General features: G+C 39.6%; 1 protein-coding gene across 1 annotated transcript in view; it reads left to right on the forward strand.

The window, feature by feature from the left end:
* Positions 1 to 23,074, forward strand: part of sh3rf1 (SH3 domain containing ring finger 1) — a 53,044-nt gene that overhangs the window by 20,567 nt on the left and 9,403 nt on the right. The window contains exons 3-6 of the mRNA XM_063466889.1: positions 10,481 to 10,756; positions 11,252 to 11,347; positions 14,922 to 15,227; positions 20,962 to 21,072. Of these exons, the coding sequence (XP_063322959.1) occupies positions 10,481 to 10,756; positions 11,252 to 11,347; positions 14,922 to 15,227; positions 20,962 to 21,072 (789 nt within the window). The remainder of the gene's footprint in view (positions 1 to 10,480; positions 10,757 to 11,251; positions 11,348 to 14,921; positions 15,228 to 20,961; positions 21,073 to 23,074) is intronic.

Here is a 23,074-nt window from a genome sequence, read left to right on the forward strand (position 1 = left end):
TTTCTAGGCTAGTTGAAGTTTCCAGCCTAAGTTTTTTTTTTTTTTAAACACCCACTGTAAAGCAAGGACTTATTACTTAGATTAGCTTCTTTCCTGTGTTCTGTCTCTATGCAAAGCAATGAGAACCGGCCATTGGCTGTAGTCTTGTGCAATGAGCCAAGACATGAGGGTGACATTGATCTTTTCATCTAAACCTTGGCAAGAAAACAAACTGCATTTTCCCAAAACTCTCAAAGTATTTCTTTAAGGTGGTTACTTCCATTACTTTGCCACTATGCTGGGCCCCCATCTTCGCCCTCTCCCAGAGTAGGATACTGTCTGGAGTTTGAATGACTCTCTTTCATAAGATTCACTGCACTGTCAAGAGACCCATAAATAGCTTTAAAAAAAAGTCCTCCTGTGTGGCGTTTCCATAGAAACTCGAGAATGGAAGTTTTCCTTTTGTCTCAGAGTGAGAGTGAGACAACAACTCCAGATGAGTAAGCTCTGTCATGAGGCTCTGGTGTGACAAGAACTCATCTCAAGGTCCCTGTGTGACGCCATTATTCTAATGTCAGAAAGTAAAACTTTGGCATGTCCTACTTGTTACTTCCCAGTCTTCATTTTCTTTTAGAGGTTGACCTGCCAAGTGAATTTTCTACATTTCAATATTATGTAATTGAATATTATAAAAAAAAATTGAAACTAATTTGTGACCGGGGGGGTCGCATTAGCGCTACCAGTGGCACAGAATGCGACTATTCCCATAAGTAAAGCTAAAGACCTAGCACTGCTGGAGGGTAATGGCATGCTCTTCATAAGCCTGTGTTTCTGTTTTGAATTTAAGAAACGCTGTACGAGGAGACACAGAAATTTAGACTATCATAATTAGTGGATGTATCTCGATGGGTAGCTTCAGTGTAGTCATCTAACCTCTCAGGTTCCAATATTTTTTCAATTCAATTCAATTTTATTTATATAGCACCAAATCACAACAACAGTCGCCTCAAGGCACTTTATATTGCACAATAGATTGTACAATAATAGATACAGAGCAAAACCCAACAATCATATGACCCCCTTATGAGCAAGCACTTTGGCGACAGTGGGAAGGAAAAACTCCCTTTTAACTGGAAAAAACCTCCAGCAGACCCAGGCTCAGGGAGGGGCGGGGCCATCTGCTGCGACCGGTTGGGGTGGGAGAAGGAAGACAGGATAAAGACATGCTGTGGAAGAAAGACAGAGATTAATAGCAGGTACGATTCAATGCAGAGAGGTCTATTAACACATTGTGAGTGAGAAAGGTGGCTGTAAAGGAAAAACTCAATGCATCATGGGCATCCCCTGGCAGCCTACGGCTATTGCAGCATAACTAAGAGAGGATTCAGGGTCACCTGCTCCAGCCCTAACTATATGCTTTATCAAAAAGGAAAGTTTTAAGCCTAATCTTCAAAGTAGAGATAGTGTCTGTCTCTCGAATCCAAACTGGAAGCTGGTTCCACAGAAGAGGGACCTGAAAACTAAAGGCTCTCCCTCCCATTCTACTTTTAAATACTCTAGGAACAACAAGTAAGCCTGCAGTGTGAGAGCGAAGTGCTCTAATAGGGTGATATAGTACTACAAGGTCATTAAGATAAGATGGGGCCTGTGACAAACTTGATACACTCATTGTGATTAGACATGTAAAAAAAAATGTCAGAAGATGGAATAAACTTAAATTGTCAGTGTTGTATTGTCTGAAAAATCATTTGCATCATGTCAGGTATAGCAGTTATAGTTGTTAGAGAAAAATGTGAATCGGTCAGGCTCATCTATACACAAGATGTGGCAATCGGTGTCGCAATGGTTCTGATAGGTGTGTCATTGTGCATCGGTGCAGACTTAGGTTTGTAGACATGTCCCTCCCTATAAATAAAGACATACAAATTGAAGTTACTGACAAATAACTTCAATAAAGCTTGAAAGGAAGTGCTTGGTGTGAACCATGCCTAAATGACAACTTTCAATGGAGCTTAAATGAAGTGTTTTAGAGACGCAGAAAGCTGAGCATGGATACGCATCAATTCATCCATACACAAGGAGACAAATTGACTACAGATGGAAGAATTTCAGGACTCTCACTTATAGTGGGCGTCCTACAAAGATCTCACATAGAACAAAATGTGCCATCCTGTAAGAATTGAAAAAGAACTCATGAATAACAGCAAGACACCTGCAGGAGTCTCTGCAACTTGTGTCTAGTATAAGAAAGATTTGAATGGAAGTAGTATTAATGTAAGGATACCATGAAGAAAGCATTGAACATTGAGTATAAAACATTGGAGTACATTTCATGTTTGTAGAAGATTACCAGGTTATTTAACAACTCTTCTGTGACAGTGTTCCCTTCTCACACCAGGTAGAGGGAGCATCAAGATTTCGAGTGTCTTTCTTACCTCGGTGCATGATTGCCTTTTTGTTACCAAGAGAACAATTAAATTGAATTTATGTAATACATTTGACAGGATAATGTCAGGACAGCTGTCTATGATTGGAAAATTAGGAGTGGTTAATAATAAGACATGGACTCAAAGCACCTGAGTAAATCAGCAACTAGTGGTTAAAAAAGAAGAAATTAAGTCAGAGTCCTGACCTGGATTAAAATAATTATGCCACATGACGTAAAGAGAGCTGTTCATCAGGATATCAGAAATATTAAACTGAAACAACTGCATCTGAGGAATGATCGCTGTTAACCATAAGAAGCTACAGGACACATCTAATGGAGCTCTTTGCTCAGGGAGGCTCTACAGGTTACTAAAGTCAGGTACTTTTTCTAGCTTGGAGTGTGAAAAGCAATGTGTGTGCCATTAACTTAATCTGTAGTGTAAGTGTAAGTTACTTTGATAGCAGTCAGCTGATCTTGGCAATTTCAGAAGAGCTGTAAGCGCAAGATCTTTTTTTAGGATGAAAACAGACCCACTGGTGCCACCAATAAGCATTTAATATTTGGAAGAAACCTTTAAAACGCACAGTCCATGGAAACACTGAAAGGAAATGTGCAGTAAAATAAATCTTAGGACAAAAAGTTTATAACACTAACAGCTTCAGATTTTCTGGATCAGATTGCTCACTCGTGTGTTTGGCACATTTTGTTTAACATCTTGGCTCTTTAACATCTCTCGTTCCTGGCTTTCATAAGCTTGACATCACTGCCCTTTGTATGCCCCTCTTTTTCTGTTTCTGCATTTCATGCCAAGGAACTCTTAGCCTTTTAGACATTATGCGGAAGCGGTGATAAAAGCCCACTCTGCAATGGTCATTAAAAAGACCTTTAGGAATCAATTTAAACTAATGGAAACAAGATGGCCTGAGAATTTTTCACTCCCATCATGTGTCAGTGCTTGTGCTGCAGCGTTGGTGGCAAGATCTTCACTTAACAGCAACTTTGTAATGAACAACAAATGTCCTATGACCACCTGGTCAGCTTGGCAGATGGAGCCTGTGCTCCTCTTGTAGAACGCTTGACATGTCTTGGCCTTGAAATATTTGTTGGGCAAACCAGACGGACAGACACCCCCACACGCCTCCCCACACCCCTCCCCTCACACACACACACAGTTTTGGCAGTAGTACCCCTCTGCTCATTCTTCACCTCCTGCTGAGAATCTGGAGGTGCCCATATGGGAGTGGAGTAATGTCTGGCACTTGCACATAGGGGGTAAAGGTTTCTGTCTGCTGTGGTTACACACAACCCTTGGACTGCTGACAGAGCAAAAGTTACCTGTATCCCTGATGTTGCAGCTGTACACACAGACTGTGTACAACAGAAGCAGTTATTACGCAGTGTAGAATTTTTCCTGCAAAAAGAAATTCCCGGAAACCCCAAAATGTAGTTACAAGAAGAAAACCAAAGGGGAAATCCTTCGTTCTACTTCAGTGATGTAATAAAATTATTTTTGGAATTAGGCCTTCACTTATTATGCTGAACTTGATTATATAATCAAATGTTAAAAAGTTAGAAGATTAATCGATTATGAGATCAGAACTAACAACAGTAGTTCCCTGGCTCCCAAGCTGCACACAATTCAAAGATTGATTTATAGTTGGGGAATTATTGACGGCTATGTGAAATATCACATACTGTGTGTGTCAGAACATCTGTGTATCGGAGGCCGAGGTGAAGTTCCCACTCGTTTGAACTTCAGTCACGTCACTCTCGGTATGATTACAGAGTGATAAAGTGGTGAATGATGTAGACTAGTGTAATAAGTAAACCTAGGTGGAGGATATTAACTGAACAACTATAGTGCCGTAACAGTTTGTATTTGTCTGATTCATGTTTTGTCCTTATTTTTAAAGTTTTTTTTAATTGTACAAACTATTTTTGTCTGTTTCTGTTTATACGTACATGCTCGATAAACGAGTGTAGCTTGTGTTGAAAAAAACAAAACAAAACTCTTTTACAAAATAATCAGTATTAACCAAAATAAAGGATTTTTTTGGTTAATATTAATCATTTATCAATAAGTTTTGTTACATTTTGCATTTACTAAAGCATGATAGACATTATTGTTTATGAAATGTTCAAAAGTAACTGTTTTGTTTTTTTGTTTATTTTTGTCAAGTACGTTTCCCACATATAGACCTTACTTGGGTAGGCAAACCCCTTGCTCTTATTTTGAAAGTCTTGGCACTGCTAACCATCTAGCTTCCCATCTCTTGTTTTAAATCCTACTACCTGGCTGGCCAGGTCCTTGTTGAGGTGTTTCTCGTCATCTGTCTGTCTGCGGTTGGATGATCTTCAGCTCTAATGAACTGCAGCTGGCATCCATAGTCCCTCCTCTCTCTACTGTAAGCTGGTGGACCAATCTAACCAGAACCTGCAGCAGGTGGAGAACTGGTTCATTCATATGCCACTCATCAAGGCTAAGGAGTAGAACAAAGAGTGCCGTCACCGTCTACAGCTCAAGATGGTGGAGTCTGAGTCTGAGAAAACTCAGTGAAGAGGCAGTTATTTGGTTCTCTATTATTTATTGTCACAAAGTGTATTCTTTATTAACTGCTTTACAAAAGCACAGATGTAAAACCTTTCTCAAGTGCTCACACGTGCTAATGCATGAGTGCCCTGTGCCCCCCGTTACCTCCTCGAATACAGTCCTAATTCTGTGGGAAATGCTGAACTCACTGCCTGTAGTGTATGTGGACAATTATTCTCACAGCTGTGGGTAGTCACCCTCCAAACAGCGATTCTGAGCCAGGAAAAACCCTGCAGTACGTTTGATCATGTTCAGAGTTTATTTTTATTTTGGAGAGGTGGTTGATTGCATGAACCTTTTCGTCATAACAGTTTAACGGTGTGCTGGAACCATGTGCAACAGTCTCACAGAAAGGTCTGCTATATTTTCTTTAAAACGTCTCTTGCAAACATGACATGTGTAAAGGCAAGCTGTTAGTACAATTATCCCCATATGACCTAGTCTTTCCTCCATGACATTGCATGCATTTTATGCCTGCCTACTCGCTGGTTGTTGAAGTGTTGGTGTGCTGTAGAGTAAAACTCGAGTAATTCAGTTATAATCCAGTGTTGTGGAAGGGAACACTATAACAGCTAAATCCCTTTAGTGCACAGGTCTAATTGCATTATCTGCAATACAAGAGTTATTGCTCACACCAGCTGATGCTCTGCACATTTGGGCTTGGCTCTCTTGCGTTCTCTGATCTGTCTGTACCGCTTTCCAGTGTATAAACACAGGTTAGTGTTCACAGCCTCTAGTGCAATTTTTTCCCCACTTGTTACTGCTTATAATCACACGTTAACATTCATGTTTGAAAACTGGGGAGGAACCACAGGTCCTACTTTTGTGTCTGATTGTTCTTTTGGCAATTGCTTTTAACTATGACAATTTCTTATCCGTTTCCCTGCTTAATGTTAATCTCATTGAGCTGCATTAGCATCTTACCCCCATATCTCCATTGCTGCTCTCCATATATCTGTCACTTCAGCACCATATATTTTACAAATCGAGCAGCGAATTTTACGTTCCAGTTCAGTTGAGTCTTGTTTCACGTTAGTAATGTTGCTGTTACCTGGATCCTGAGGATTCAAGTTGAGTTTCTTTTCACTGGGACACCCTTTTTCCTTTTTCCTTTGCTCTTTTCCTTTTCCTTTGACTTTGACTTTTTTCTTGGAGCAGTTCCCACATCAGTTGATTTAGCTAGTAGCCTGTGCCTGTTTGCATGCCTTCCAGTTCAGATAAAAAAAAAAAAAAAAAGTGTAATGGAAGAAAATCTGAATTCATAAAACAGCAGTGGACTGGTGCAAACCGTGACTCTAGTTAGTCAGTCATTGTAAAAATACCCATAAAATGCCTAAAATTCAGCAGCACAAGAGGACAGCTTCTGGGTTTGAAAAGTGAAACCAATGGAAAAAGTGCCTCAAGCCTTTATTTCTTATACTGACCAGCAGGTGGCGAGCACTCGAGTTGTTTAAAAAAAATATAGTTACAAAAATGTATGGTTTCATTTGGTAATTTCAAGTCATATTGAATATAACATAATGTTATTTTGTAAATTATGATCCCACTAGACTCAAAAACGATAATAAAGTAGAGTAGGCTTTACTGTGGGATTGACATTGAAAGCTAGCCTGTGAGCTTGTAGCCTCAGTTCCAAGAGATGTCCTCTGTAATACTGGCCTTTATAAATAATAATAAAAAAATGTAATCTGCAGTGGTGCTTTGTTCACCAGAAATTATTATTTAAGTTTTGTTTTGGGGTAGCAATAACAACTACTACAAGTATTAACAACCTAATGTGGTCTAATGGGGTTATGAAACAGCTGCCTGGTGTAACTTGTGCTTTCTCAGTGCTCATACTGTAATTATTTATACGGTGTCTGCAAACCTAAATATTTCTTTCACCACACCACTTATCTACTATTTTAGCTGAAATTTAGCAGCTGGGTGGTATTAAATTGTCTCTAAGTAACACTCTTAGTGCTTTTGGTGTTGAAAAATTAATGTCCCTCAAATGTCTTGTGGCCTGCAAACTATCGCTTTTGCTTTTTGGGGGCTGAAGTGGGATTTTGCTGCTGTTGGTAATCATGGATTATAAATGTTTAAAGAGGCTAAAAGTCATTAGCCGTCTGCGTATTCCTAGAGTAGCGACCTTGTGTTACAGCAACATGACAGTGGCTGCTGTTGCTGTATAATCACTTCTATAAACTTTCACTGCAGATGTTGAACAATTGAAGGCGTGTAATGAAGAAAAGACGACTTGATTTGACCAAAATAAATCCTGTATTGTAGATAGCTGTTCTCTTGGCTGTCTGGCAGTTGAGCTTGAAATCAGGACAGCGCTTTTTCCACGGCAGCATTCATCCAGAGATGTACACTTCCCATCCTGCCCCCAGGGAGGGGTTAAAAGCAATAAAGATGAGAACGATTTGTGTGCACTTGTGTGTTTATGTAATGTGTGTGTGTGTGTTTATGTAATGTGTGTGTTTGGGACTTTTTTTTATAGCATTCATGTGGTTGAAGCTCTTTAGCTCGCTTCCATATGTTCCTGTTAGAAGCTTCTTGTGCTCTCCAGGGTGATGTTTGGTCAGGGTTGATGGTGCTTCTTTATGAAAGTCTCCTGCAGAAACAACAGCACTGTCTCCATGGATTCACACCGGATATTAGCCCCCACCCCCAGTTTAAGACAGTCTTATGCACACTCTTGCATCTAGCTTCCAACACTTGTTTCTGGCAGATGATGATCTAAGTGGGTGCATTATAAAATAAATGAACATTTTTCTATACTTGAAATCATTTAACGCTACTCTAGTAGAATAAAAAAAAAAAAAAATACAAATATGGAAGTAGAAATTGGAATAAGAGTGCCTCCTTTCACCAGGCATGAGGGGGAGATTGAAATCACAAATTGGTGGTAAAGGAAGTACCCCTGATGTGTGTCGCGGGTTTGTTTTCTGCTTTAAAATCATGCCGGGATTGCTTCAGAAGTACTGCGTTTCGTCTGCATCAGGTCCTTTATTTTGAAAGTTGACTGCACGCCTCTCCTGCGTTTGTCTTCCTCTCGGCCTTGTCTTCTTTAAATCTTCTTTAAGTTGTTTTTAAAACTCTCTTCAGAACTGAGAGCTGCTTCTGTGTTTGCTCAAATCACGAATGTTATCCTGAGTGGGCACGATCAGCTCTAGTGGACAAATGAATGAAGTTTATTGTCATATTCAGTGAAAAACTCCATGAAAAAAAGAAAAAAAGGAAAGAAAGCTGACAAAGCATCCATTGCTAAGGTCCGTTGACCATATTATTAATTTATCTATGCATTTTTAAAGAAAATGGACCAGACTGATGGAATTATTTGGAAAATCTGAAATTTACATGGCTTTCAATGAGCCTCTTTCCAGTACAGTTTTTGTACTTTATTAGCATGTTGAATGATTTTTAGTGTGTACAGAAGCGATTGCATAAGAATGCTGATTTTGGACACTGCGCTACTGCTGAAGGGTTTTTATTGAGTCCTGGCCTCAGTGTACAAACAAGTGGTTACAATTGTCCCAGTTTGAGGGGGACAAGCATTTTATATTTACAATGTAATTATATCCACTTGTTTTTGTATGGCTTGAACCTGTTCTGTCATTTAAAACAAAAATGGCAGAGTTTGCACTTTCATTTGCATTTTCATCACGAAAATCCCTGCCAGGCCTGGGTGGGCTCAAAAGCCCTGTTTTCCCCTGAAAGGAGGCCCAGTTCCAGTGCAGTGTGCAGGGGGCTGCAGCACCGCTCCTCCCCTTTCTCTGTCTCCCACAGGCTAGACCAGCAGAGTCGGAGAGCGATTGGCTCTGTGCTTCAGGCTGGGTGATTCTCTGCAGCAGGGCAATGTCACCCTGGCTCACCATCATGGTTCACTCTGTACTTTTACTCTCCACTGAGGCTTTAAACAGTTCATTAGTTTTTAACAAGACTGCAGAGCTCCAAACTCTGCTTTTTTAACCCCTCACTCTCTTGTATCTACTTGAGTCTTCATTGCAGGCTCTACTCTGTGTATTTTACACTCAGTTTTTTCCAGTCTGTTACATAGCATTTGTGATTCTGATCACTCCAAAGGGAGCAGCATGATAAATGGTGGGGGTTGTCTGGACTGAAGCCTTCCTCATGGACACCCATCCTGAATAGAGAACATTGATGCTTCTCTGTCCTCTATCCTGCTTCTCCCCCTTACTTGCTGTCCCTCTTTACTTGGATTGTCATTGCCTGAATGAGCCTTTCAGGACTCTGATCTAGCAGGCTGCGATTAAAAAAAAAAGTTCCTCTGCAAGATAAAGCGAGCAGGGCCCTGAGCCTTCTGAAGACGCTCTCTCCTCACAACCAGCCACGGCCACACTATAAGTGTGAAAAGCACTTGAGCTTTTCCTAATCTCGATAAACGGGTGTCTACATGTGAATATATGTGTAGTCCACAAGTTCTGTTTGATTAGGCTTTGATTGCATGCAGATTAATGGTCCTTTAGGAGAGTAAGTTTGTCAAAATTCAACCTTCAACCTTATTTTGAACTTGTTACAGCCCTGAATACATTCATGTAGGGGCTGAATACATGCTTGTGAGCTACATGTTCGCCACTGCTACGGTCCTGGTGTGGATTCTGTCCAATTTCCATTTAAAATGTCAGACTTTATAATTTTTCTCTACCCTTCTTTGTTGTTCCAACTAAAGAAATGTTAAAACTACACAACAGAAAATGTTTTGGAGCATATATGGAATTTCACAATATTGTACAAATAACATCCATCCATCTATCCATTTCATGCTTAAACAGCTGAAAAAGATAAGTAGTCCTAAAGATAAGTAGCAGTCCCACTGGCTCCAGCACTGGGCAGAAGAGACTAAACAACTCGTCTGATTTCAAGTCAGACTTTGGCAGGATTGGACAGGCATTTTATTTACATGACTTCTCTCAGTTTTCACACCAGGATATTTAAAAAAGCTGCTTGGAATTATAATAATCATTTAAAATGTTATGTTTTACAACTATTGTGGTTGCTGTCATGCACATTTTTGGTAAGAAAACAAGATTTAAAGTGTTCTGTCTTATAAATTCAAGATGCTTCTAGCATCTACTTAAGAGTCAGTTAAAAATTCACACAAGCCATTATAAATTTAAACTGTGGATAGTCCTTCTGCCACGTTATTCATCATATATACATGTCATTTAGCGTTTTATCATGTTTTTTATTATTTATTTTTTGCATTAATAAATAATGACTTCTCTAGATATCTGCTGGCTGCTGTGGAAGTCCTGAGAAATTGGCCATTGTCATCAGTACACTGACTTGTGTTTGTTGGCTGTTTGCTTTCATGTTGGTATTGACTCATGAAAACCCTGTCACTCTGCATCTTTGCATCATATAAGTGTGTTATATTTTCTCTTACACATGCTTCAGGCACAAAATGATTGAGCTTTATATGCAGCTGTCCACAACTAAGTTTTTCAATCTTTTCTCTCCCCCTCGGTTTTCAGGGCGTACCCCAGCTCCCGTGTGCCAAGGCACTCTACAACTACGATGGCAAGGAACAAGGAGACCTCAAGTTCAGCAAGGGTGACATTATCATCCTGCGTCGACAAGTGGATGAGAACTGGTACCACGGTGAGATGGGTGGAGTCCACGGCTTTTTCCCCACCAACTTTGTCCAAGTTATTAAGCCGCTGCCACAGCCGCCACCTCAGTGCAAAGCTCTCTATGACTTTGAGCTCAAAGATAAAGAGGCCGACAAGGACTGTCTGCCCTTCTCAAAGGTGAGGCGCAGCAGCACTGCAAACCCACACTTCTGCCACATGGTCAGTGTAGTAAAACAAAAATACCTCTCATTACAGTGACACTCTTTCTTCTAAGCATTCATTTACTCAGGTTTTGTGTGTATGTTGGAATGTCAGGGTTGTTGACGCCCAGAGAAATGGTTTAGATTTTCAGCCAGACTTCTTGATGAACAGCTGTAATTAGGAACGTCTTAACTACAATAATTAAGCAGTTATGTCTGTCCAGCTGTTGGGTCATGGTCTGCTGTTTATTCTTTCATCAGTTTGTGCCACATGAGCAAAAACCTAAATAAGCTTACTAAGTATTTTTCCAAACACAATGACCCCTGTGTTTTTACTCGTGGGCATGTACCGTTTAATAAAACTTTGCACTCACCTAATTATTTCTGTTCAGTGTTTGTTCCTCAAGGATGAGCAACTCTCTTAGTTAGCAGTATGCTTAATGAGTGTTTTCCTGTCTGTCTGGAATTTCAGGACGATATCCTGACTGTGATCCGCAGAGTAGATGAAAACTGGGCAGAGGGAATGCTGGGAGATAAAATTGGAATTTTCCCCATCTCGTATGTTGAGGTAAGACGACTAACGGGACTCTACAGTGTCACCAATCGCTCCAGGAGCAGGTGTCTCACTAAGATCACTTCCTTTGAACACCTTCCTTATATATCTCACAAAATATGTATGATACTCCTCATCCTTTTGAAATGCTTATGTTTCATTGAACCATTAAAAGCGTCTTTGAAGATTTAGACAGTCGCGGTCTCACTGACAGTCTCGTGTAAAAGCTTTAGGAATAATTTAGACTGAATTAAGCAAATCTTTGCCCTTGAAAGATCATTTCATTTTCACTTGAAGAAACTGTTCACGTGAAGATCAAATAGGTGCGACTCGCTCTGCAAATGTCTGCCTCCTCTTAAATATACACTCATTGACCACTTTATTATGTGCAGCTGGGATTTCCACACACTGGGTTCTGTAGAGTTTGCAGAGAATGATCAGTTTCCCAAATATATAATACGAAATGTAAATCGTGGATCCATCCTGCTTAGTGTCAGATGTTCGGGCGGTGGTAGTGTTAAGTGTTCAAGATGTTTCATTGGTACATTTTGGATTAGTTAATACCTACTGAGCACTGTCCATTCCTTTATGATGGTTGCTTCCAGGATTACACACCGTGTGACAATATATGTAAAGATTTAATGCAGTTTTAAAGGCAAAAGGGGTCCAACTCTGACAAAGTGTACCTAAGAAAGTGTCTGGTGAGTTTATAATGGAGTATAATTGTTTTGGGGGAGGGGGGGGGGTGTTATGAGCACCAAAAAAAACAAAGAAAAATTATCATTAGTCTCTTTCCGGAAATCATGCGTTGAGAAATATCCACAGACCTTGTGAACAGTTTCTTGTAGGGATCATATTCATTTTTAATCACACTGCACCCATCCATCTACCCATTAAGTGAAACTGAGGCATGTGACAACAGGAGAGGATGCAAACGTTAATGGCGTCCTTGGCTGAGCTGTAATGTTAGCCCTCTTCAACCTTCTTTTGATAGCAGATGTAAACCATAGGAAGCAAAAAACAAAAGTTTCCTAAATGAAACTGTTCACATTTTTGGGTAATTGGATGATGATGTCTACAGCTGCTGACATTTTTTGTTTTTTGAAATTTGACCGCCTCAAGTCACGTTTTGTGGTTTAATTAGAAAGCATGCACCTCTGTAGTCAGTATATCTTCAAAACTGGGCAACTCACCAAAATAATTTATATAAATTATTATAGAAACATTGTAGAATAAATGTTTTTAAATGCATTTGGTGGAGACATGGTGTCCATCAGTTGGATTGCAGAATAGTCTTGAGGTTAGTTTTTCAAAGCTGTGACAGTTGTTTTTTTGTTTTTGTTTTGGCATTTTTTTTATTGCTGTTGTATGTTTTCTGTCCTTTTATACTCGTATTTTTCTACACTGAGTGGGGGTTTTGCAGAAGCAGAATGCAGTGTTTCCAAGGCTATAAATCATTTTGTATCTTAACAACTGAAACTGCAGAATAGAACATTTTGTTGTCTTCTCCCCTCGATGCTAGGCAGTCGTTTTTCTGGTTTCATAAACAGTGGCAGAATCATAGCAAATGTATAGCGACCTAAAATGTTCTTTGTCTCTGCATAACCGGTGAATATCTAGGTCATAGTTTTTTTTTTTTCATCGCCTCAGGGGCTTTTGTTGCGTCTTCAGTTGTGCATATGAATTAATCTATAAAGTTGGCCTTATAATTTAATGAGATGAAGGGCTCTCACCTGGTGCTTTGCTCTTAATCCTGCATGTATATGTCTTAATGTGCTGACATGTCAGTGATGAACCTGCACAGGATCTGAGTGTAATGCATAGCTTTTATGTCCTAAGTAGACAGAGCTGCTTGGGGCAACCTGTGACAGCAAGTAAGCACACCCTGTGATTAACTGAACCCTTTTTAGTGTTGCTTCTTTGATTTATACCTCACTGTCAGTCATACATTATGGTCCCTGAAAGGGTTACAAAGCCTGTGGTTTCATAACTGGCTTTGAACCACCAACTCTTTCAGACTAAAGCCCCCTGCACAGAAGATGTAGCATGAACAGCAGAAATATTATAATTTAGTATTTGTTTGCTCAATTCAGTTTATTTTAATGTATTAAAAGTCATCCTAGACATATTAGTCTAAAAAATGTGTGCACAAACCTAATGCTAATTGTGTCAACAAATTTGACTAAAGGTAAAGAGGCCATCTTCATATTGTGGTGTACTTTAAGTGTGTTTTGTAAGGGAAAAATTGTCAAAATTGTTGCTTTTTATTATTTTTAGTTTGGTTAGACCACAGTCACACAGGCCAGGAAGACATTCAGTGACCCCTGCCCCGTAACCCCCAGTCACTGGGGGAAAAATGCTTATTGTTTGCCTACTGGTTGGCGAGAGGTTTGTGGGGGATGATTTCTGTCACTGAGTAAAATCAGTCACAAAGAAGGTGCTGCGCCAAAGTCCTTGTGATTCCTTTGATCGCTGATCACTTTGATTGCTGTGGTCGGTCATAGTTTGTATGGAATATACTGATTTGTCACAAATACAGGCTAACTACTCCCTGACTGATAGTAAAACTAAAAGTGCAATTTAAACCAGAACCAGAGAACTGTCTTCTTCAAAGTAAAAATTGCACCCTTTAAAATGTGTTGGCACAAGCTTTCATCCCGTGACAGGAAGCAGCCCCAAACAGCTACTCACTAACTGGTCAGGGGATCCGCTTTTTTTTTTTTTTTAAACTAGTGATCAAAGGTTGCCATGGAGTTGCCAACTGGTCTCTAGGCCTTTGTGGCCGAGGCTTTAACTAAGAGCTTGTTTTGGTTTTATATAGAAAAAAATAATAGTTATCTTAATTTTATTTATATGGCATCTTCACAAAGTCCTTTTACAAAAAAGCAAAACCAGAATACTAAATTCAGATGGGCAGACATCAGGATCAAAAACATACAGAAGTTAAAACTGAGGAAAACATGACGGAGAAAAAAGTCAACACAGATTATAATACTAATAACAATGTAAAAGCATTTTTAACACAAAGCTGAACAGCTATTCATAAATGATGAAGGTGAGACGATAGGACTACCAAATATCGCATGAAAGCAAATATGTAAAAATGTGCTTTTAGGAAGTTTGTAAAGAATTTTAAGTACATAAAAGCTTTTTTGTCTTAGTTAATTATAAGCTTGACAAGCAGCAACCTCATTTGTGTCTGTAAAGGTGACAGTGCTGACGTTGGAGCTTATTCATGTTTTCAAAGCTCTTGGAGGCTGATACAGAATCTCTATATTGGTATAAAATTCACTTCTTGTGTTTATGGGTGAATAATTTGACTTAAATTGAACTGTGTAGACATATGTATGTTAGACAAATGTGAGACAGAGGACTGAAAATGTGACACTGTATGTCCAACTTGGGCACGTTCTTTTCCTCACCCTCTCCACTGAATACATTAAGAAAGACTTCCCATGACAATAAGATTAATTATAGAGAGTGACAGTTTTCGTGATCATTTTAATGCTTCTTCCACCATCAGTCCTTCATTTTTCTTACTTCCAACTCCTCTCTTCATAACCCTGCTGGCTCTCTTTCTCTCTTGTAGTTCAATTCGGCAGCTCGTCAGCTTATAGAGTTGGACAAGCCGTCCGACTCCAGTGGAGACTCCGGGGAAGGGGCCTCCTCAGGGCCTCAGACAAATGGTGCCCAGCGGGCAGGGGAGAAGAAGAACAGCAAGAAACGACATTCTTTCACCTCTCTCACCATGTCGCACAAACCCATGCTAGCGCCTCCCCCCCAGCGCCACTCCATGGAGATTAGTGGGCCGGTCCTCATCAGCTCCAGCAACCCCACGGCAGCAGCTCGAATCGGAGAGATCAGCGGGGGCCTCTCCTGCAGCGCACCTTCACAGGTATGATTCTGTGCAGGAACACACACAGTGACAGGGAGCTGCCAATGCAAGGCAGGGTGCTTTCTTGAAGTCGATGCGCTAACTGAAAACAGAAAGGTTATTTGCAAAAGAGTGCAGTATTATACATATTGTTACTGTGATACGCAGAAGGATGTGGGTTTTAAAAGGAACCTTGTTTTCTTTATTTTCTGTTTAAAAGATTTTTTTTTCTTTTTTAAATGGAAACGTTGAAGAGCTTGTTATGCTATTTTTGTGTCGCACATGTTATAATTCATTCATCATTGTTTGCATTGCCGTTTTAGTGCCAGGTGTTTATAGACACTGCGCTTCTCGTTAGTGAAACTACAGCAAAAGTTCATGAAAGGCTGTTGTCACTCCATTTTACGGGAGAAACTATTGTTCAATCAGGACACATTTCTTTGGGTTTGAATGTTTACTCAGGCTGTTTGTTGTGTTCATGAGCATTTTTAAAATTTATGATGAGGCACACTTAGGGCTGTTCGATACATCGGATGACGATATAAAAACATCTATCGTTTCCTATTACGCTATCGTTTGTTTCGTAGTGTCGTAAAATAAACTGTTTACAGCAATATTTTTTCATCGTTTTGATGGTCACTGTAGTGGCTATATTAATTTCTTAAAGTTCTCTCTTTCTCTTATATTTAATATAACCACTCTATGGACGTACAAGCGCCTGTTTTTACGTGTTGTCGTTAGCAACAATGATGGTAAATCCATCGCGTGGCTCCACAGCCCGCTTGTTTGTTTTCCACGTAAACCTTTCACAATAAAGCTCAAGATCCTGTTGAGACTTTTCAAAATAAACTGAATCACGTGAAAGAGTATGCAGAGAGTTTACGGATGAGAAGCAAAAAAAGAGCCGTCAGGTGCTAAAACATAAACCTTAGACTCAAACTTTGAAAGAAAACGGCAGCCGTTACAACTTATGTCTAAAAATGTATAGTTTCATGCATCGGTTAAAACACTCGAATCCAGGTAAAGGACGCCCAGCTGGAAAAACTTCACGCAAGTCGAGTTGCCCGAGATTCACAGAATTTACAGAAAATATTACATTTTTGTGATTTATATCGTTGTCAGGACGATAAATGTCTTATATCGGGATATGAGATTTTGGTCATATCGCACAGCCCTAGGCACACTAATCTGCCAGGGGAGCCTGCTGCCATTGGGGAGTGCTGTTGCCTCTGAATGATGCTATACAAAATTTTTTAGATGGGTTGTACGTGCCCAAACATATGTTACACACTATTTGTGGTTTTAAAGAAAATATATTGTTTCTTCCTTTCTTTCACATATATATAACATATATATTTCTGTCACATATATATAAGCTCATAGTAAACATGGCCAGAGTTTAAATAATGAGGTCAATGTGTGTGTAAAAGTAATCACTGTAGAACAGGGTTATTTTGTACTCCTGCATCTGTCTGATGTCCGACCAAGAGGACATCCTAAATACGGTCATCTCCACACACAGAAGCTGCTTTAACCTGTGATGGGCAGCCATTCACAAGAAAGGAGGATCAAGGATGTTTCAGATAGTCAGAGCTGGAGCAAAACCCAGCATAAGATAAACAAGGATTATTTTGAGCCATAAGTCATGCAAAGCTTCTCTAACAGAGTTCAAGAATAAGGATTTGCAGTTAGGAATGAGAATAATGGGTCTGCTTTAAACACACAGAGTTGAAAAATGTACATTCCTCTTCACTCCATGATTCTGGTTGAGATGAGTCATTTAACCAGCTGACTTGTAAATATCCTGTTCCCTGGTCTGTAATTGCATAACTTAAAAAAAAGAAAAAGAAGGAAAAACAGAAACCAGCTTCAGCCCTTTTTTCCACAAGATATTTATTGCTTTTCAGAGGCTTCACTCTCCTTCTGTCAGCAATTAGGCTGACTTCCCTTTCCCCCCGTCATACCAAACAGGCCATTGCTCCATCCGAGCGTTTGAAATCATGGATGCGTGACTCCACTCATCCACAAAAATGACTCCAGCTTAGCCCTAAAGGTTTCCACACCAACCCTGACATGACGGCAGCTCACAGCTGCCTTGTGGTTGCCAGCCGGCTGTGATTGAGCTCTGACTTGGCGCTGTGCAAGACAAATGTTTTGTGGGTTTAACTTGGCCTGGAGCTGTCCGTTTCTTAAAGTTTGTGCATCTAATAATAAGTAAATGGTATTTGAAAAGAATTCAAATAGTTGTTGCTTATCAAAGGGAAGTAAAGGCTGTTAAATTGTAATGAATTCATTTCAAGTAATTTTATAAATGGTGCTGAATTAATCCACTTAGTTTTATTAGGGGAAGGTGGATTCCCTGACACTTACTGGTAGTTTAAATTCCTGAGCATAATAGGAAGGGACCTGTTATGCCTTTTCTTATTTTTAGTCATTAGCACCCACTCTTGCTCATTTAGCTGCTACTGAGTCTTAAGCAGCAGTTTTTCCCATCTCATTCTTAGTTTTTGGAAATCATATCCAAGCAGATGTATCTGTGAAACCTTGGGACGGTTCATGCTTATTGGCTAGGGACTTGTCAGTCACACAGTGACTACCATGCTTTATCCCTAGTTGATAGCAACGAGGACCATAATTTTAAAATTTATGGCCATGTTCCATTTAGTATCACATAAAACTAATGATTGAGGACATAAACATATCAGCAAAGTGTTTACAAAAGTCACAGATAAGGGAGCTAGTTTGCCTGTAGACTTTATACAACTAGTTTGCTTTTGCAGCTGAGAAGTCGCCTCCTGCTGGCCAGAGAGAATTCATGTAGGTTTAAGGCTTTGCTTTTCAGGCCTGTAAGAAATATTCATTTTTTATAGACACTGCATAGCTATAGTGGCTTCTTTCAGACAGAACATGAACTGAGGGGCTTCATCAAGACCCAGTAAGACAAGTAAGGATTATTTTGAACTACAATTTATGCAGTCTAGTCGAATCCATTAATCAAAATATGGTAGAGTTGGAGGTTAATATAAGGCTTGTAGTTTATTATTATTTTGAGAGAGATTTTGTTGTTCCACTTCTGGGAGTTGTCTGGGAGCTTGCAGCTAAAACATTTTTTCTGTTACTTTCTGATTTTTGTGTATTTTTTTTCCTCTCCTCTTTTTTTTTAACGTACTTACTTCATTGTCTGGTTGCTGCAGACGTTCAGAAATGCTACGTTCCAAAACCCCCTATTAAGCTCAATCATTAATCTTTCATCTGCAGTGAGTGTTTATGTGCTGCTTTGTGAGAGGGAGACAAGGCGAGCGCTTGTCTGCAGTAAAGCGGATATTGAGGATCATCCTGTCTTTTTTCTTCTTCTTTTTTTTTTAAAACTAAAAGCTTTTCATGTAAATATGATTCACGTATCATCAAAGCCGTCTGTCTGTGCAGAAGGCATAATCAGGTTTATAACGACCTTATCCCAGTAATCATTATCAAGATATTTCAGGAATAAAAGAACCTGTATACGTCTGTGTAAAGTGATCCCTCCCAGTGACAACAGTGCTAATGATATGTGTGATTTATAGATCTTTGTTTAATAAAAACACGACAGAAAGAGTCCCCAGGCTTTATACGCACAGATTTTGTCTCCTGTCTCCCCTTCACCTTTTCTCATCTTCTCTTCTTCCAATTCCCAAACAATAGACAAAGGTAAGCCAAAGAAAACAGGCTGTGTTTGAAAGCCTTGACTACAAACCCCAAGGGAAACGTATTTAATTTAACATAGTGCACCCTCCTTGTATTTTGGCATTTATTCTTTTCAGACAGCCGTTTCACTAACAGTGCCACTTTTGAGTACAGAGTTAGCTTTAGCTTTTTCTTGCCCTCCTTTCTGAAAAATACACCTTAGGAGGCGGCTCTGTCTTAGGCAGTCATCCATGGAGAGAGACCACAGGCTACAGGGAGATATTGTGTGTCCAACAGTATGGCCTTGTTGCCAGCACACCATCATGACTCATGTGGATGACTGACTGGGAAAGCCGCCTCTCTTTACATGTCCAATGAAATGTCCTGCTGTGCAGTCACCTGATTTTTGTTGGCCTGTAAGGTCATGAGGCCAACTTTGTGGTTATAACTGGAATAAAAAGCCACACATGTGCGTCACTGTTTCAGTGAGAGTCATTTACACACAATGTGACAGGCGAGTCACAGGGTAATTTTTCATGTCAGTTTCCCCCCCACATAGACCATAGACATGTTCTTATAGAATTTTGTAGTTTTTAATCCGCCTGCTAGAACTACGGCATCTGCATTAGATTTACTAGCGCACGTTATTGCCTGAATAAAAACTGGCCTTGTGGGGGTGATTATGCTAATAGGCACAATTGGGCTGTGTGTAGTTACTACAGTGAGTCTCTCTTACCCTAATTAACACAAATGTTTGCCCATTCCTGTTATTTTTGGCCATTTGATAAGAAGAAAATGTGTCATATGATTTATTAAATGAGATCTCACTGAAAGAAAACTGCTTAAAAGTATATTTTTATCATTTTCCTGGTGATTTTCATTAGTAAGACCAAAACCTTTTTGGAGAGTACCAAAATTATTGCGTGCACGAGAAACCCTGATTGTTGACAATACATCCGTCCACTTCAAGGTCACGGGAGGGTGGAGGATATCCTTGCTGTCGTAGGGTCCTGTCACAAGGCTTATTATCGATAGTCCCCTCACTTCTTTCAAAGTTCAGTCGCTGTAAACTTTTCACTTTTTCCAGTGAGTCTCTTCTCTTTCCTGTGTTGGACTACAGCTGAAACAGATCTGGATATCTGCTGCTAACTAGATGGAAATTCTAACATGAATCTGGAGGCGGTGGAAACCTGCTTCATGTTGCTCTACGCAGACCTCACAGAGGCTGCACAACAAAAGAAAAACCACCAGCTGCAGTCCAAAGTCATGAATGCAGCTACCCGGAGACCATTCCAGTGGTCAGCGAACCGTTTATTGATATACACTGAGGTGTTTAAACTTATCATTAAGGGTACAGGGGAGGTTTTCCAATGTTGTGTTCATGGCAGAGAGAGTTAAACCAACAGAACACAATTGTGAACAAATGGTGCAATGCAACAAAGGACTAATGCAAACTGATGGTTTCAGGGAGATGGGAAACATCGGGCTACAAGACACAGCCGAAACAAATCCAAGATGATGAGACAGGGGAAGCGAAACTAGAAAAGAGGTCCCAGTGACAGGAACTACCAGTATAAAATGGGAAGTCATAAAACAATTAAATACCTAACACGGAAAGGGAGACAGTGAATACAGGCTGAAAAACTGAAGCTCAGCTAATTATCTTATTTTACTTATTATATTAACGTCTTACATTTTTTATTTAATATAATATAATTATTATATTTAAACTATATCTATTTATGAATCACAAAAGGAAACAGAACTGAGACAGGAAAGAATAAAATCCTGGAAAAGATAACAGGAGTTAGACAAACAAAGGGCAAAATAAGAAGTAAATATACAGCAATAAACCTAACTAAAATCTAGGGCCAAAACCCCCGGACCACAATTGTTGCACGGTTATTTAGCTGTACTGACATCCAAATCTGTGCCATAAACACTCAAAGCTGTGCTGGGATCAGCGGTGATGCACATATGTCCTCATCCTGTAGGTGTAATTAATCAGAATAGCTGGAGCTCATTTCTATTCTTTGTGTGTGAGGAGTCGTTGCAGTGTTTTTAATGGTCTACATTTGTCTTTTGTTGACAGGTACATATTTGCACAACTGGCCTAATTGTGACCCCGCCTCCTAGCAGTCCTGTTACTACAGCAACCGTCTTCACATTTCCCTCAGAGACGAGCTACACATCCATCCCTGTGGTAAGACTTTAAAATTCATACAAATGCTGTCTTGAGCAATTTTTTTTTAAAGTAAATGTTGATTGTTACTGGGGACTTGAGTGGTCTAATAATGATCATTGGTTCTCTTGTTGTTGGTTAATTTAGTAAAAAGACATCCACCCACCATAACCTCTTTTTGCCCCTCATCCTTTAAAAGGCTGATAGGGCATTGCTGTTCATAACGTGGACACCCAAGTTTGTGAATACGACAACTAGAAAACGAAGCAACGTAGGAATTTGAAATTGATGCCATAAGTGCATCTACTAAAAATCTTGGACAAGTTTGAATGTCAGTGACCCTGACCTCAAGGTCAGAGGTCCTTTTTTTTTTTTTTTTATCTTCTGAATGTGATAACTGGAGAAGGAAGTCACTCAGGATTTTCACATTCACAACTTAACTGAAATCTTTAGTAGTAAAGATTTCAGTGGCCGGTGGCCTTGACCTGAAGGTCAAAGTGTAAATGCACCTTCAGGCCTACCGGAGCTTAGATGGACTGTATTGCAGGGCTTGTAAAAAGTGGTAGAAGCCCAACATTTAGTACACCTCTTATGTCACTCCAGACTTTCAAAAACAGCATAACATCATCTGGTAATGGTATACATTATACCGGTTATTCTATTAAGATTGGATTAACTGATCCAGTAATCTTCTGAGGTCTAAGTTATCGTCTCTATCACCTGTAGGATTAAAATGTAGGTTTGCGGTTGCCATCAATGAAGACTTAAACCTCAGAGCGTTAAAACATGTTGCTGATGATTGGCCAGACCTCCGTTTATGTCAGGGTCTTTTAGACATAAAGTTTTGTTCATCTGTATTCTGTGCCGATAATGGTTTTACAATTCTACACTTTGCAAACAACTTTTTAACAACACCTATGTGCAGAGGGAAAAAGAATGAGTACAGCTAAAAATGTCAAGAAGTCCCTGCAGCCCACACAAAGCAGCACATACACTTCCTGTCTGTCTGTGTGTATGCTCTGGCATGTGGAGTTTCTGAATGAGCAGGAATGTGTACACAAAAGGTTGCGCTCTCCGCTTCACTTGGGAACCCAACATGATGTTTTTGTACAGATGATTTCTCCAGCCTGCAGGCAACCTAATTATCTCAGCTCAAGCGTCGGCAGCGAACCGAAACGCACATCGACACTCACACATACACACAGCCCGTACGCACACCGCAGGGATGTCTGAGTGCCACTCTCCTCCCCCAGTGTGTCATGGAAGCTATTACTCTGCTGTGCAGAACTGCCAGCATTCGGTTTGGGAAGACTCATCTTGCTCCTGGATAGGAGAGTCCTCTTCAGCATCATTCCAACACACTGAGACCTTTATCTGTTTTTGTTTTTGTTTTGTTTTTTGTTTTTTTAACAGTTTACGATTTTGTAATGATGCATTGTTTTCTCTTTTTTTGATTATTTACTGTGTTTCATTTCCAAAGTTACTTATAAACACGGATTAACTGACTCCAAAACTACGACTCATGGCAAAGAGAAAACAAAAGGATTCATAACCAAAGTTTGAACACAAAATTATAACCGGTTAATGCCAATATTTGTATCCTGCCAGGTTAAATTGTTATTAAAAAATATGGCAGCCATAAGTACTAAATATACGCAGGGTAAAAGGACATTTTCGTCACCATTTTGGAGTGTAGAAAGAATAAAAGGGTTTGGGAAGAGCTCAAAGCCATGTGAAGAGGAAAAAAAATAAGATGAAGTTTCACTAGACCCAAAATTAAATCTGTTTGATCTTTATTCAGAAGAACAAATTTCCACTAAAAAGAATAGTATATATTGAAAGATAACAAAAACATCTGTTTGAAAAGCTTCAGGGGCCATTTTTACTGTTGTAAAAGAATGTCATTTTCCATTTATTTTTTTAAGAGAGAAAAACAGAGCTGTTAAAGACAGATCCTTCCATTCAATTTTGCTTATGTGAAGTTGGGTTTTCTTGGTAGCAGGCTAAGCAGGGTAACACTTTT

Source organism: Pelmatolapia mariae, linkage group LG23, assembly GCF_036321145.2.
Source record: "Pelmatolapia mariae isolate MD_Pm_ZW linkage group LG23, Pm_UMD_F_2, whole genome shotgun sequence".
Classification (NCBI taxonomy): domain Eukaryota; kingdom Metazoa; phylum Chordata; class Actinopteri; order Cichliformes; family Cichlidae; genus Pelmatolapia; species Pelmatolapia mariae.